At 44.9% G+C, this 16399-nt stretch overlaps 1 protein-coding gene across 2 annotated transcripts in view; it reads left to right on the plus strand.

The window, feature by feature from the left end:
* Positions 1–2924: 2924 nt before the first annotated feature.
* Positions 2925–16399, plus strand: part of BCAN (brevican) — a 101969-nt gene continuing 88494 nt past the window's right edge. For both annotated transcript variants that reach the window (XM_068251718.1, XM_068251719.1), the window contains exons 1-2: positions 2925–2970; positions 11070–11157. In XM_068251718.1, coding sequence (XP_068107819.1) covers positions 11076–11157 — 82 coding nt within the window. In that variant the 5' untranslated portion in view covers positions 2925–2970; positions 11070–11075. The remainder of the gene's footprint in view (positions 2971–11069; positions 11158–16399) is intronic.

Genomic DNA, 16399 nt, shown 5'->3' on the forward strand with positions numbered 1-16399 from the left:
GCCCATCACAAATTTCCAGAGAGGCCTGATCATGCATCTCCCCTCACCCGCACCCTGGATCGAGTAATCGGGAGCTACAATTCCCATTCCAAAGGAGAGTATAGGCCATGTTTCTGAAATTACCACATATGCATAGTGAGAGGAAGTGGAACAGCATAGAATAAAGGGAGCCCAGTGATGGGGGGCGGCTAATTGTCACCTTGGGGTGTAAGGATAGATATTACTCAATTGCACTTGGCAGTATAGGAGATGCTGGGTATGAGGGAGACATGTACAGTTAAATAGGTACAGGTAGAAGAGAGAGTGCCCAGTGACAGGGGATGACCAATTGTCACCCTGGGGTAAAGGCTATGGATAGGTGCATATAGAAATGGGGGCGAGGGTGAAGGCGACCTTGGTTCCCCAGGACAAAAAAAATTAAACAAATGGCAGCTCCTCTTTTTCAAATTCTCTGTGCCATAACACAGAAATACCCTAATTACTTTAAACCGATATTACTTTTGTTCCATACTTCCATCCAGTATTAATATACATGTATGCATAGTAATGTTTCCTCCTTATGAAATCTTCCCACATAAACCACAGCATTGCCTGTCTCAGCTTACTCCACTGGCTATGGCTTATGCAGCAAAATAGCGAAGCAGGTTTTTTCGGCGCACGGCGGTCACTGCCGAGCTCCAAAACTAGGCGCCCCATAGTAGCAATGATATGCTGTGCAGGGCCTATATGAGTAATTCGAGGCTCCGGAAGTTGCTGACAACTCGGAAGGGGATTAGTATTTAACACCAGTTAAAGGAGTTTTGGCTCAAGCCACATTCACACTTCCAAAAAGCTAGCGCTTTTGCTAGCGTTTTGCTCTGGTGATTTTTGGCGATTAACGCGAGAAAAATCACCATTCACACTTGCCGATTTCTCGCGATCGCGATTAGTGCTTCTATAGCACTAAACACAATCGCTGGGAAATCACCTGAAAATTGTGCAGGATACAAATTTGCGTTTGGAGATTTGCGTTAATCGTCGACGGGTTACGCAAATCACCCAAGTGAGAACGGGCCCATAGGGTATTATGGCACTAGCGCTTTAAAAAGCGCTAGCGTTGAGCGTTTTGCCAAAATCGCCGGCAAAACGCTCAGGTGTGAACGCCTCGTGCCTGTGCCCACCCCACCAGTGACACGTACATACGTACGTTCAAAATAGGCATACAAAATGTCCCTGAATCAATAACTAGAGCATAATAGATGAGGGCGTAGTGGCAGGACTCCCACCATCTCTGGAACACCCCCAAGATCCACTAGTGAAGCACCTCTAAGACCAGAGTGCTAGATGAAAGTCTGCCGCAGTTGGCACTTGTAGTCCCACATGAGTCTTAGCTAAAGGCATGTCCCTACCACGTGTGCTTGCACATTTCTTCCATGGCCTGCCACAAGGCCCATTCAATAGTTGATACACTCCTATCTGGAGTGCCACTACATCTCTGTAAACTCCCCAACTCTTTTAGACTCCCCGACCTATCCAGCAACCCCAAGGCAAAGTCATCCCAACACCTCATCCCTAGTAATGCTACATATCAGTCATGAGAGTCATTTAGGCACTATAGAGGATATGCATCAGTTCTAATTATCCAATGCTGTTGAATCAGCCTGCCCATGAAAGTGAGATGCTTTTGCCCTTTAATCCATCTGTTGCCGGAGCCTTCCATTTTGTTGGCACCTTTGTCTTTGTGGTTATCCTTGACAGCTGCCATTCAGGTAAATAAACATGTGGCAAATCCAGTGCATGATGTACAGGGGAGGACTGGCCAGGGGGGAAGGGGGGAAATTTCCTCCCAGGCTGCCTCTCATTTAATGATTTAGGGCTGGTACAGTGCCTGGTACATGTTTTTATATAAGGCAATGTGAACCACTAGGTTGGCCGAGGGAAATCAATGCCTAATTACAGAGTAATTAGAGGGTGGGCAAGTTGGTAAATATAAACAGCATGATGCAGAGCAGAGGCTTGCCTGCAGGGTCCATGGGAAAATATCTGTCTGATTTCGGGTGGAAATTGGTTGAAAGTATCGATCTGAGATGCTGGGAAATCTCGGGTTGATGTGGTCGATCCAGTGCGATAATCACAACAATGAACGCGACGGAAACCCTGGCCGCTATAACTCAAAATGTTTTATGTGCCCCCCCCCCCCCCCCATTGCCAGTGCATTATACTTTACCTGGCACGCTGTCCCTCATGTGCCCTTGCTGTATTTCCCATGTGACTTTTGGCATATAGCACGTGGGGCACGTGTGTGATGTAATTTGGGCCCGGGCTGCCATGAAAATGGGCTTCTAGTTTGTGTTTTCCCTCCAGGCCAAAAGGTCCCAGTCCTCCCCTGATGATGTAGGTTGGAGAGATCTGCTGAAGATCGCAAGGTGCAGCTTTAATCCCCTTTGATGATGTACAGCTGAAATGGGAATCCCAACTGTAGGAAACCCCCTGCTCCTGCAGCACCTTCAGCAACAGTTGCAATACAACAGCAACAACGACAGTGTGCTTGCCAGCAAATATTAAAAAACAGGCATCCCCTAGTGTTTGATGTTTTCAGTCTTCCTATCTTCCTGCATGTTAGCTTCGTTGATGCTATAGGGACGCAGGCAAAAGATCATGACTCGGTGGATCATCTGTCATTTGTTTTGGTCGTAATGCTCTGCGCACTCTGTCAAACTTCAGAGCCACATCCTCCGGTGGTTTCAGTGGGCCGTTAAAGATGGTGGCCTCTTCCGTTAGCCCTCGCTCCCTGATATGACATCTGAGGGTTCTTTTCTGCAAATCTTCCATCCCAGCTCTCAGAAGTGCATTTGTGGACACTTCCTGCAGCGTTGTCAGCTTACGTATGTCTGCCTTCATACTGTAGCCTCTGCTTCCAGTGTGTCCTCCGTGTTCCTCTATATCATCTTGGATCCCCTGGATCTCCCCGTGGGTAGCAAAGGAGCAAAGGTAATGTCATTCACTAGGTCTGTAAGGTCTTCTTTGGTTTGGAGGTAATGCAAGAAATCCTAGATTTCATTTAAGGACCTAGTCGTGGAGGGCTCCATTTCCTTCCTCTTCTGTGCTTTGCTGGAGGAGGGCGTGGGTTCAGCCATCTTGGCTGGAATCTGTGTGGCCCTTTTTCTCTGGAGGCATTATGTCATTGTTGTCTGCCCCAATGTAGAATTCTTTTGTGATGTATCTTTGCCCAAGTTCTTCATTGCTTTTCCAAATGTATTATGAATGTTAAAAATTGCCGTTAAATTAGCACTATTTGTGGTTGAAGGGCAGGTAAGTGAGGGAGTTCTCTCATTGTACTTCCTCACACGAGCATGGCTCTTTTATTAATTCTTTTTTACCCCCTCTCTGCATAACTCCCTTCTATTCTTCTCTCCTTCTGCTCTACATGGGTTCTAGGAACCATTGCTTATGATTTCAATACAAAAATTATTGTTACCTTATCATTGTATTACTATTTACTTGAAGGTGTTTCTGCCTTAAGGCTTGTACCCACGGCATGACATTTTAAATGATTTTTCCAATGACTGGCAATTTTTTCTGTGATGAGCGATCATTTCCTTAATGGCGGTACGTGCGTGCAATTAAACTAACCACATTTTGTGATTATGAATATCATGGTGAATCAGATCTTTAAGATCCCTGATGACTCCTGCGCAAAGTGCCAAAAATGTTTGACCTTTCGTTTGTGCCCGTCCTGTGCCATTGCATGTTCCCGGGGGTAGGAAGATGGATCGAGAATGCTTATTCATCGGGTGACATCGGTGTGAGGTTCACTGATTCATCTTCCAGCGTCTTCAGGTTTGGATTACCTGATATATATATATATATATATATATATATATATATATATATATATATATATATATATATATGTACAGTGGGTTGCAAAAGTATTCAGCCCCCTTGAAGTTTTCCACATTTTGTCATATTACTGCCACAAACATGAATCAATTTTATTGGAATTCCACATGAAAGACCAACACAAAGTGGTGTACACATGAGAAGTGGAATGAAAGTCATACATGATTGCAAACATTTTTTACAAATCAATAACTGCAAAGTGGTGTGTGCATAATTATTCGGCCCCCTTTGTTTTGAGTGCAGTCAGTTGCCTATAGACATTGCCTGATGAGTGCTAATGACTTAATAGAGTGCACCTGTGTGTAATCTAATGTCAGTACAAATAGAGCTGCTCTGTGAGGGCCTCAGAGGTTGTCTAAGAGAATATTGGGAGCAACAACACCGTGAAGTCCAAAGAACACACAAGACAGGTCAGGGATGAAGTTATTGAGAAATTTTAAGCAGGCTTAGGCTACAAAAAGATTTCCAAAGCCTTGAACATCCCACGGACCACTGTTCAAGCGATCATTCAGAAATGGAAGGAGTATGGCACAACTGTACACCTACCAAGACAAGGCCATCCACCTAAACTCACAGGCCGAACAAGGAGAGCGCTGATCAGAAATGCAGTCAAGAGGCCCATGGTGACTCTGGAGGAGCTGCAGAGATCTACAGCTCAGGTGGGAGACTCTGTCCATAGGACAACTATTAGTCGTGCACTGTACAAAGTTGGCCTTTATGGAAGAGTGGCAAGAAGAAAGGCATTGTTAACAGAAAGCATAGGAAGTCCTGTTTGCAGTTTGCCACAAGCCATGTGGGGGACACAGCAAACATGTGGAAGAAGGTGCTCTGGTCAGATGAGACCAAAATGGAACATTTTGGCCAAAATGCAAAACGTTATGTGTGGCAGAAAACTAACACTGCACATCACTCTGAACACACCATCCCCACTGTCAAATATGGTGGTGGCAGCATCATCCTCGGGGGGTGCATCTCTTCAGCAGGGACACGGAAGCTGGTCAGAGTTGATGAGAAGATGGATGGAGCCAAATACAGGGCAAACTTGGAAGAAAACCTCTTGGAGACTGCAAAAGACTTGAGACTGGGGCGGAGGTTCACCTTCCAGCAGGACAATGACCCTAAACATAAAGCCAGAGCAACAATGGAATGGTTTAAAACAAAACATATCTATGTGTTAGAATGGCCCAGTCAAAGTCCTGATCTAAATCCAATCGAGAATCTGTGGCAAGATCTGAAAACTGCTGTTCCCAAATGCTGTCCATCTAATCTGACTGAGCTGGAGCTGTTTTGCAAAGAAGAATGGGCAAGGATTTCAGTCTCTAGATGTGCAAAGCTGGTAGAGACATACCCTAAAGGACTGGCAGCTGTAATTGCAGCAAAAGGTGGTTCTACAATGTATTGACTCAGGAGGCCGAATAATTACGCACACCCCACTTTGCAGTTATTTATTTGTAAAAAATGTTTGGAATCATGTATGATTTTCGATCCACTTCTCACATGTACACCACTTTGTATTGGTCTTTCACATGGAATTCCAATAAAATTGATGCAGGTTTGTGGCAGTAATGTGACAAAATGTGGAAAACTTCAAGGGGGCCAAATACTTTTGCAACCCACTGTATATGTGTGTGCATATGTATATGTATGTATATATATATATATATATATATATATATATATATATATATATATATATATATACTAGCCGACCCGCATCGTAGCATACGCCGCATCTTCGATCTATCTAATAGAGTACGTGCCTCAACCTTGAAGCAAGAAGAATAAAGGTGGGTACACACATCAGATAAAAGTCTTTGGAAAATCAAAGATCACAGACCAATTTTACCCCCTTCCGTGTAGTATGAGAGCCATACCTACACAGTCTATTCTATGAAGCTGAACTCCCCATCAGATAGAAATCTTTGCAAGATGATGCACACAAAGATGCTGTACACATGCAACAGATCAGTATCTGCAAAATATCAGTTCCTGCAAAAGATCAGTACCTACAAAATACATTCATAGTCTATATCTGCAGATCTCATACACACCTTATTTAACGGACAATCATCTGCAGATCAGATCAACCAGGATGGATCTTTGGATCTGCAGATGATTGTCTGATCTGCAGATGAATGTCCGTCAAACAAGGTGTGTATTATGCTGGGCATACATGGTACGTTTTCTACTGTGTAATCGAGCCGCTGGCTCGATTCCCGCTCGTCCCCGCGGGCGCCCGGATCGATTCCTGCTCGTCCCCGTGAGCGCTTTCTTATTTTCCACTCGTTTCTTCTTTTGTCCTGCCCGCCGGTATCGAGCGCAGAATCGATCCGGCGGGGTATCGGACATGGTTCGATTACATGGTAGAAAACATACCGTGTATGCCCAGCATGAGATCTGCAGATATCATAGACTATGAATGCATTTTGCAGAAACTGATTTTTTTGCAGGAACAGATCTTTTGCAGATACTGATCTGTTGCATGTGTGCAGCATCTTTGTGTGCAGCATCTTGCATCTTGCAAAATTTTTTATCTGATGGGGAGTTCAGCTCAATAGAATAAATTGTGTAGGTATGGCTTTCATACTACATGGAAGGGGGTAACATTGGTCTGTGATCTTTCATTTTCCAAAGACTTTTAACTGATGTGTGTACCCACCTTTAGGCTTTCCATTAGAAAATGTATGCGTGCTCAAACACCAAGTTTAACTCTAGCAAGTCTGGCTTTCCAAATGTGGCCTAATTGGCTATTCATGAGGCAATGCTCATGCAAATATGCATTTGCTTTTGCATGCCAAACTATGCAGGGTCAAAAAACCAATACTGCAAAGCGGTCGCCCAGCGGGAATAAGTTCATGCTACATTAGCACTATCCAGGAACGCCACGGGGAGGATTCCCAATGCCCCCCTTTTTATACAACCGGGGGGACCGCAGGGTCCCAGGCTCTCTCACTGGCGTGGCCAGCGCCAGGGAGAGCCGTCCGCACCCACCTCCCAATATTAAAAACAGGCACTTACCTTAACGTCCATTGCGTTCTGCTACATGCGCATTAATTTTCTCATGGAAAGCATTTTTTGCAGTTTGTATCCTTTGGAGTCAGGTGTTGGATGGCTTGCTCCGGTGGTGTGAGCCCTGGAGTTAGTTGTCTGCGCTTGTCCTTACCCCCCCCCCCCCCCCAGAGTGTTGTATGTGAGCCAGCCCTGAGCTCTGAAGCTCAGGGTGACCCATGCTTCACTCCTTTCTCATGTGGTTCCCCCAAGTTAATGCGCATGTAGCAGAACACAATGGACGTTAAGGTAAGTGCCTGTTTTTAATATTGGGAGGTGGGTGCGGATGGCTCTCCCTGGTGCTGGCCACTCTTGGGGGGGGGGGTGGTCGCCTGCGCCACCTAATCTCCCCCTCCGGGGTGCTGCTGTGGTTCCCAGGCAGTGAGAGAGCCTGGGACCCCGCAGTCCCCCCGGTTGTATAAAAAGGGGGCATTGGGAATCCTCCCTGTGGTGCTCCTGGATAGTGCTAATGTAGCATGTAGCAGTGTTGCTTGCGAATTTTCACCTAAGTCATTTTCGCATCGAAAATCCCGTTTTCGTTTTTGGTGAATTTTCACGAAAATCTTCAGAAATATTTGCGTTTTCTAAAATTCATTGTATGCGGATGCTTATGCCCTTGTGCGGAAAAATGTTCACAATAATCCGCATGGAAATTCAGTCTATGCGGACGTTTATACGGAAAATTGTCCGCAATAACGCGCAAGAAACTTCTCTGAATGCGGACGCTAATGCCCTTATGCGGAAAATGTCCGCAATAATACGCAAGTAACGCGAAAATGACTGGCATTAGTCGAAAATAAACGTGAAAAAATTAGATGGAAAATGTGCCTGTCAAAACGAAATTAGGCGAAAATTCGGTAAAAATTTGTCGAAACAAATTTTTGCATTTTCGCTCATTACTGGCATGCAGCAGGGCGACCGCTTTATTGGTTTTTTGACCCTGCATAGTTTGGCATGCAAAAGCAAATGTGCATGAGCATTGCCTCATGAATAGCCAATTAGGCCAGATTTGCAAAGCCAGACTTGCTAGGGTAGGCCTCTTTGCCACGGACAGTTGATAGGCAGTAAAATGCCTCTCAATCTCTTACAACTGCTCACTACTGCCTGGTAACAGCTTTCTGCTGCCTGGTAACTGCTTACTGCTGCCTGGTAACTGCTTACTGCTGCCTGGTAACTGCTTACTGCTGCCTGGTAACTGCTTGCTGAGCACACAGCTCAACAGTCCGTGGAAAAGAAGCCTTAAACGTGGTGTTTGAGCGCACATAAATTTTCTCATGCAAAGTACTTGAAGGTTGAGGCACACCCTGGGGGCAGGGCGCTACTTCTTCTTCTTGCTCGAAGGTTGAGGCACTTAAGGTGCATACACACATCAGACTATAGTCTTTGGAAAATGAAAGATCACAGACCAATCTTAAGGCTCATACACACATCAGACTATGGTCTTTGGAAAATGAAAGATCACAGACCAATCTTACCACCCTTCATGTAGTATGAGAGCCATACCTTCACAGTCTTTTCTATGGAGCTGAACTCCCCATCAGACAGAAATCTTTCCAAGATGCTGCACACAAACATGCTGCACACACTCAAAAGATCTGTAGCTGCAAAAGATCTGTTGCTGCCAAAAATCCATTCCTGCAAATTGCAATGATAGTCTATGAGATCTGCAGATCATCATACACACATGATTTATCTGACATGCATCTGCAGATCAGATCCACCAGGATGGATTTTCAGATCTGCAGATGATTGCTTGATCTGCAGATGAATGTCAGTTAAATCATGTGTGTATGATGATCTGCAGATCTCATAGACTATCATTGCAATTTGCAGGAATGGATTTTTGGCAGGAACAGATCTTTTGCAGATACTGATCTTTTGTGTCTGTACAGCATCTGTGTGTGCAGCATCTTGCAAAGATTATTTTCTGATGTGGAGTTCAGCTCCATAGAAAAGACTGTGTAGAGTATGGCTCTCATACTACATGAAGGGTGGTAAGATTGGTCTGTGATCTTTCATTTTCCAAAGACTATAGTCTGATGTGTGTATGCACCCTTACCCCCTTCCATGTAGTATGAGAGCCATACTCTACACAGTCTTTTCTATGGAGCTGAACTCCCCATCAGAAAAAAATCTTTGCAAGATGCTACACACAAAGATGCTGTACAGACACAAAAGATCAGTATCTGCAAAAGATCTGTTCCTGCCAAAAATCCATGAGATCTACAAATCATCATACACACATGATTTAACTGACATTCATCTGCAGATCAAGCAATCATCCGCAGATCTGAAAATCCATCCTGGTGGATCTGATCTGCAGATGAATGTCAGTTAAATCATGTGTGTATGATGATCTGCAGATCTCATAGACTATCATTGCAATTTGCAGGAATGGATTTTTGGCAGGAACAGATCATTTGCAGATACTGATCTTTTGTGTCTGTACAGCATCTGTGTGTGCAGCATCCTGCAAAGATTTTTTTCTGATGTGGAATTCAGCTCCATAGAAAAGACTGTGTTGAGTATGGCTCTCATACTACATGAAGGGTGGTAAGATTGGTCTGTGATCTTTCATTTTCAAAAGACTATGGTCTGATGTGTGTATGTACCTTTACTCTATTATATATATATATAGATGTGTGTGTGTGTGTGTGAATATATGTATATATATATATATGTGTGTATATATTTATATATATGTGTATATATATTTATAAATGTGTATATATATATATATATATATATATATATATATATATATATATATATATAGGTCTGTGCACGGCTGTATGTGTTAATAATGTTTATACAGTTATCTGCTGGAGTCCTCCATGCTTATCAGGCCAGGTAATCACCACATTATACATTATAGAATATTTTGACATGTATCAGTATGTTGCATGTGATAGCAACATCCAGTACACCCTGATGAAGTTCATGTGGCTGGAGGGCACGGATGAATACAATATGGGCAATACTATACAGCACGAGGAATGATGGAACAACCCCAGGCCATTAAAGGTATGCATTTGTAAAGAATAGAGGTATTTTTTCATAGTTTCCAGTGAAACTCTACCTGGTTAGGTACTATTAGGTACTATTAGGTAAGCTATTTCTTAGTCAGATTTGTGCCCAAGGACGTGCTTACACTGGAACCAGGCTGGAACTAGAATCTCATAATGTGAATTTGCTATTTGTAGTATATATATATATATATCTTAAAGTTGCAAGCTACGTCATGGTTTATCCTAACACTATTGAAAGGCAGAGATAAAACCATTTCCTTTCAGGCAATTTCTTAATCATGCACATTTCTTGTAATTTATATGTATACTATATTACATCAAAGAGAAAACCATTATTTTACACAGTAGCAAAAAAAAGGGCGCTGGTGGCTAGTGGACGAAAAGGTCGCCACCATAGACTCTCTCTAACGCATTTATCGTTAATATGGCAACCAAAGCAGAAAAAAGGGTGCCCAATAAATATCATTAACAACATTACATTAAAGTTTTTGAAATATGTTATCGTTTTAGAAACTTGCAACGTTATAGTTTTTGTCATATTATATCGTTTGTATGTACAGATTTTAAGTCATCCAATATTTTATTGTTTCTATGTGTGTAAGGGTGTTTGTGCAGGGGGGTGGTTAGGGTTAGGCACCACCAGGGGGGTTGGTTAGGGTTAGGCATCACCGGGGGTGGTTAGGTTTAGGCAGCACCAGGAAGGTCTTAGGGTTAGGCACCACCAGGGGGTTGGGTAGGGTCAAGCACCATCAGGGGGGTGGTTAGGGTTAGGCACCACCAGGGGAGTGGTTAGGGTTAGGCACCACCAGGGGGTGGTTAAGGCTAGGCCCACCAGGGGAGGGTACTGTGTGAGAGTAGGGTTAAATTAAGCTGTCTTGTTGTATTATGTGACAATTTTTAAAGTTAATTTCTTTTCATTTTCATCTTTCGTATGTTTTAAAATGGTATTTATCGTTAACCAATTTCGCTAACAATGTTTATCGTTATTGAGATTTCGTTATCCACTGGCACCAATTTGTTATCCAGTCCTTTTTTCCTGGCGCCCTTTTTTCATGCACCCTTTTACACTGTACTGTATAATGTTCACTTATGTTTTATTTCCTACACCAGGTGAAAATGACGATCAACCTACTTGTCCTTGTGTTTGCTGCGGCTCTAACCTCTCCAGTCATCACCACAGAAGTTAAAGAAAATTCAAGTTAAGTGGTGACTCCCCTTGCTTCTAAACAGTCACTTTTTCTTGTCTCCCATAGGTGAAGTCATATAGGAACTAACCAGCAAACCCTGAACATTTTGTTTAAATAATCAAGTTACCGTAGATGCACAGAATGTATGAAGAAAATGTTCTGTTTATAAAGGTGATCTTATAGAGATAGGAGATATTTGAAGGATATCTCTGTAATTCATCTCTAGATTGAGCATTGAACTTTCCTTCTAAAAACATTTTGCCAAAGTTGAAGCACCATTCACTAGAACAAAACTTACTTAAAGGGAAGGTCCAAGCAAAATAAAAAAATGAGTTTCACTTAACTGGGGCTTCTACCAGCCCTATGCAGCCATCTTGTGCCCTCGTAGTCACTCGCTGCTGCTCCAGTCCCCCACTGGCAGCTTGCCGACCTCGGAGGTCGGCGGGCCGCAATGCGTACATTTTTACCCATTCCTGCTAGTGCAGGAACATTTACACATACATTTTTACGCGTTACTGGTTCAATGCGTAAAAATTTAAAAATTTACGCATTGAACCAGTAACGCGTAAAAATGTATGTGTTAATGTTCCTGCACTAGCGGGAATGCGTAAAAATGTACACAATGCGGCCCGCCGACCTCCGAGTTCGGCAAGCTGCCAGCGAGGGACTGGAGCAGCAGTGAGTGACTACGAGGGCACAGGATGGCTGCATGGGGCTGGTAGAAGCCCCAGGTAAGTGAAACTCATTTTTTTATTTTGCTTGGACCTTCCCTTTAAAGTAAGATAAATCAGCCAAAATCAGATACTTACCTAAAGAGAGGAAAGCCTCAGGATCCTATTGAGGCTTCCCTCTCTATTCTAACATCCCCCGTCGCTGAGCGCAGCCCCCGGAAGATTAGTGACAAGTCATTGTCGCTATTCAGATCAGGGCAGCGCAACTCCTCTTCCTTATTTGTGGCAGTGCAATAACCGACTGAGCCTGCCCGTGCATGCGCAGTAAGCCAGAGCCACGGGCTCTGGCTCAAAAGGAGGTCAGCCAACAGGCTCATTTGGCTGTTATCAGAGCAGGAGAGCACATCGCTCTGATTTATTATTTTCTTGATAATATGTATTTCTAAATGCAATTTTGCACTATACACCTTGCACCCCTGCACTAGGCTAGGCACTCTTTCCTTGATGAAGGATCCAATTAAGGGGTTGAAACATGTTGGGTTGGTGGGTGGTTTTCTTCTAAAGTTATGGAATCAGTTGAAAAGGGCACCTGAGCCGCCTGTATGAAATGGGCGCCTCCATAGACATCAATGTTATTTCTGCAAATATTGGCTACAAGGTGGTGAAAAGGGCGCTCGAGTTTTGATATTATCGGCTACAAGCAGTCGCCCCTTGGTAGCCCATATTTTGTTTGGCTATGTTCGGTTACAGTAGGGTGCCCCTTTGTAGCCCATATTTTTCATTCGCCTACAAGGTTTTTGATTCTGCTACAAAAGGGTGCCCCTTTGTAGCCCATATTTTTTTATTCGGCTACAAGGTTTTCGGCTACAAGGTTTTTGATTCTGCTACAAAAGCAAACAACATTTTTGTCAGGGGGGATTAGGATTAGGCATCACAAGGGGGGGGGGGGAAGGAGGCTTTAGAGTTAGGCACCACTAGAGAGGGTTAGTGTTAGGCACCACCAGGGGAGTCTTAGGGTTAGGCACCACCTGGGGGTCTTTGGGTTAGCCACTACCTCTGGGGGTCTTAGGGTTAGGCACTACCTGGGGAGTTTTAGGGTAAGGCACCACTTGGGGTCTTAGGGTTAGGCACCACCTGGGGTCTTAGGGTTAGGCCCCACCTGGGTGGTGTTAGGGTTAGGCACCATCAAGGGAGTCTTAGGGTTAGGCACCACTGGGGGTTTTAGGGTTAGGCACCACCTGGGGAGTGTTAGGGTTAGGCACCACCAGGGGGAGTTAGGGTTAGGGGAGGGTTCTGTGTGAGAGTAGGGAGAGGTTAGGTCATAGTAATCACCAAGGGCTGTCTTAGGGTTAGGCACCACCTAGGTGGTGCCTAACCCACCTGGGAGGGGTTAGGGTTAAGCACCACCAAGGGGGGGAAGTTAGAATTAGGGACTAGTGTTGGGCGAACAGTGTTCGCCACTGTTCGGGTTCTGCAGAACATCACCCTGTTCGGGTGATGTTCGAGTTCGGCCGAACACCTCATGGTGTTCGGCCTTTTTAGTTCGGGTTCGCCCGAACAGCTCAATGCCCAGCCGAACAGGCCGAACAGGGCCCCTGTTCGGCCGAACAGGCCCCTGTTCGGCCGAATACTGCCCCCCTATGGGGTCGCAGGCATAAGGGGGAGCATGCCCCGGTCGCGGGGGGGGGGCGGAAATTCCCCCCACCCCCTCCGCTAGCGCTCCCCCCTCTGCCCGCTTCCCCATACAAAAATTTTCCGTAAAGTTCAATAGAACCTTCAGTGGCTGGCCTGGCTGGCACTGTGGTGTGTTGTGAGTGAGGAGGAGGAGGAGTCCGAGTAGGACGCGTTGAGGCCGGGCAGCGGGCGGTTCAACTTTACCTGCATTGCTTTTAACTTTATGGTACGCATATGATCTGCATCTGCATCTGATTTTATATCTGTCTTCATGCAATTTCTCTCTGCAATCAAACAAATCTTGCTTATGTTCAACTTTACCTGCATTGCTTTTAACTTTATGGTACGCATATGATCTGCATCTGCATCTGATTTTATATCTGTCTTCATGCAATTTCTCTCTGCAATCAAACAAATCTTGCTTATGTTCAACTTTACCTGCATTGCTTTTAACTTTATGGTACGCATATGATCTGCATCTGCATCTGATTTTATATCTGTCTTCATGCAATTTCTCTCTGCAATCAAACAAATCTTGCTTATGTTCAACTTTACCTGCATTGCTTTTAACTTTATGGTACGCATACATAATTGTGACCATTTCCTGGTGCCAGGCCTTATGCTGCAATGTGTACCTAATTAATTAGTCATAATTTGCATGTCTGTAGACTGACCCAGCCTCCCACAGCCCAGGCCTGGCCATTCACACCTGATCCTCATTCCAGCACTCATCTCCATCCCCTCTGCTGTCTACTTAATCTAGTCTCTAAGTCAGATATGACTTTAGTCAGATGTGCATTAATTTTAAGTGCATGATTTGAAGTGCACAGCTAAAGACCCAAATTAGACCAGAATTGAACCAGAAGGGAACAGAAGGAACTGCCAGGAGACTCGGCACTTTGATCACATGGTTTGCTACTTAACTGTTTTTTATCTGTTTCACCATATGCTTGCTTGTTTCTGCAATTCCTGTTTCTAAACATACCCCACCCTCCTGCTGTCAGCTATCAATCGCCCTGTAGATCCCTTCAGAATGTTTAAAATGTCTTTCTCAACCGCTTCTTTTTGCCTTCTGTTCCTGAAAATCCACATGTCACTTCATCCTCCCACTGTCAGCAACATCATACAGATTGCTCCCTCTCTGCTATCGTCTCCCCTTTTCTCTAGCCACGAACTATTCCTATTTCTGTGCTCACACTACCCCTCCTCTGCTCTCACTAAACCTAACTTGCATACACACAAGTCCCACCCCCACATCTCTCTGCTCTGCCTACTACTCCTTCTGGCTTCTGGGGACATATCACCGAACCCAGGGCCCACTCCTAGACCTCACACTGCTCAGACTACAACTCATTCCACCAATAACAAACCTCACCACCTCCCCTCCCAGAACACCTACAATCTTATTGACATCCCCCTTCTTCCCAGCTCTCCCCTCCCCATATCTGGGGCTCTATGGAACTCCCGCTCCGTTTGTAATAAACTGGCCTTTACTCATGACATGTTTATCTCCAACACTTTCACCTTCCTGGGGCTCACTGAAACATGGATAACTCCATCAGACACGGTGTCTCCAGCTGCTCTATCATATGGTGGTCTAAAATTTAGTCATGCCCCTAGACCTGGTCACAAACATGGAGGGGGGGTAGGGATCCTCCTCTCTGAACACTGTTCCTTTAAGCCACTCACACCACTGCCCGCACTCTCATCCTTTGAAGTTCATGCTGTCCGTCTCTACTCTCCATACCACATTCAGATTGCTATTATCTACCGCCCGCCCGGTCCAGCCTCTACTTTCATTGATCACTTTTCAGCATGGCTTCTCCAGTTCCTCTCCACTGATATACCCTCTATCATCATTGGAGATTTTAATATACCCATCGATACTAATTGCCCTACTGCCACCAAACTGCTCTCTCTCACCTCCTCGTTTGACCTCGCCCAATGGTCCTCCACTTCCACCCACAAAGACAGCCACACTCTTGACCTTGTCTTTACCCGCCTCTGTTCTATATCAAGCTTTCATAACACTCCGCTTCCCCTCTCAGACCACAACCTTCTTACCTTCTCAATCAATTCTTCTCTACCGTCAACTCCTCCAACACTACACCATACAGTCACGCGCAGGAATTACCGCAACCTGGATGTGAATTCCCTGACTGAGGCCTTGCAACCTCTAAGTACCCTGTCTTCCTACACTGACCCTGAGGCAGCATCCAGTTACTTATTTAATGTAGTCTCCTCTGCCATGAATTCAGCCGTTCCACTCACCACCACCCGCCCCCGCCAAACTAACCGGCAGCCCTGGCTCACTGAACAAATCAAACAGCTGAAAAGGCACTCCAGGGTGGCAGAAAGATGCTGGAGAAAAAGCGCTGTTGTAGAAGACTTCAATCACTATAAACAAACTATGCAGGAGCTCAGGGATGCCCTCACTTCTGCTAAGCAGTCTTATTTCTCCTCGCTCATTTCCTCACAGTCCCACAACCCAAAACAATTGTTCAACACCTTTAACTCCCTACTTCGTCCCCCACCTCCTCCCCCTACCACATGTCTGTCAGCCGACAACTTTGCATCATACTTTACAAGCAAGATTGATGCAATACGTAATAGCTTCAACGCGCAACCATTTTTACCAGCACAGCCGTCACCTATAAATTCCTTCTGTCCGCCTGCACCCTCACCCACCACTAACTGCCTTCCCCCCGCTCCACAAGACCAGTCTCCCACTCTAACATCTTTCACCACACTAACTGAACAGTGTCTTTCCTCACTAATCTCCAAAGCGCATCTCACTACCTGTGCCCTGGACCCCATTCCCTCTCATCTAATCCCCCAGCTTTCCTCCTCCTTTAATCCCGCTCTAACAACTCTATTCAACCTTTCTATCTCCACTGGCACTTTTCCT

This window comes from Hyperolius riggenbachi, chromosome 9 (assembly GCF_040937935.1).
Source record: "Hyperolius riggenbachi isolate aHypRig1 chromosome 9, aHypRig1.pri, whole genome shotgun sequence".
NCBI lineage: Eukaryota > Metazoa > Chordata > Amphibia > Anura > Hyperoliidae > Hyperolius > Hyperolius riggenbachi.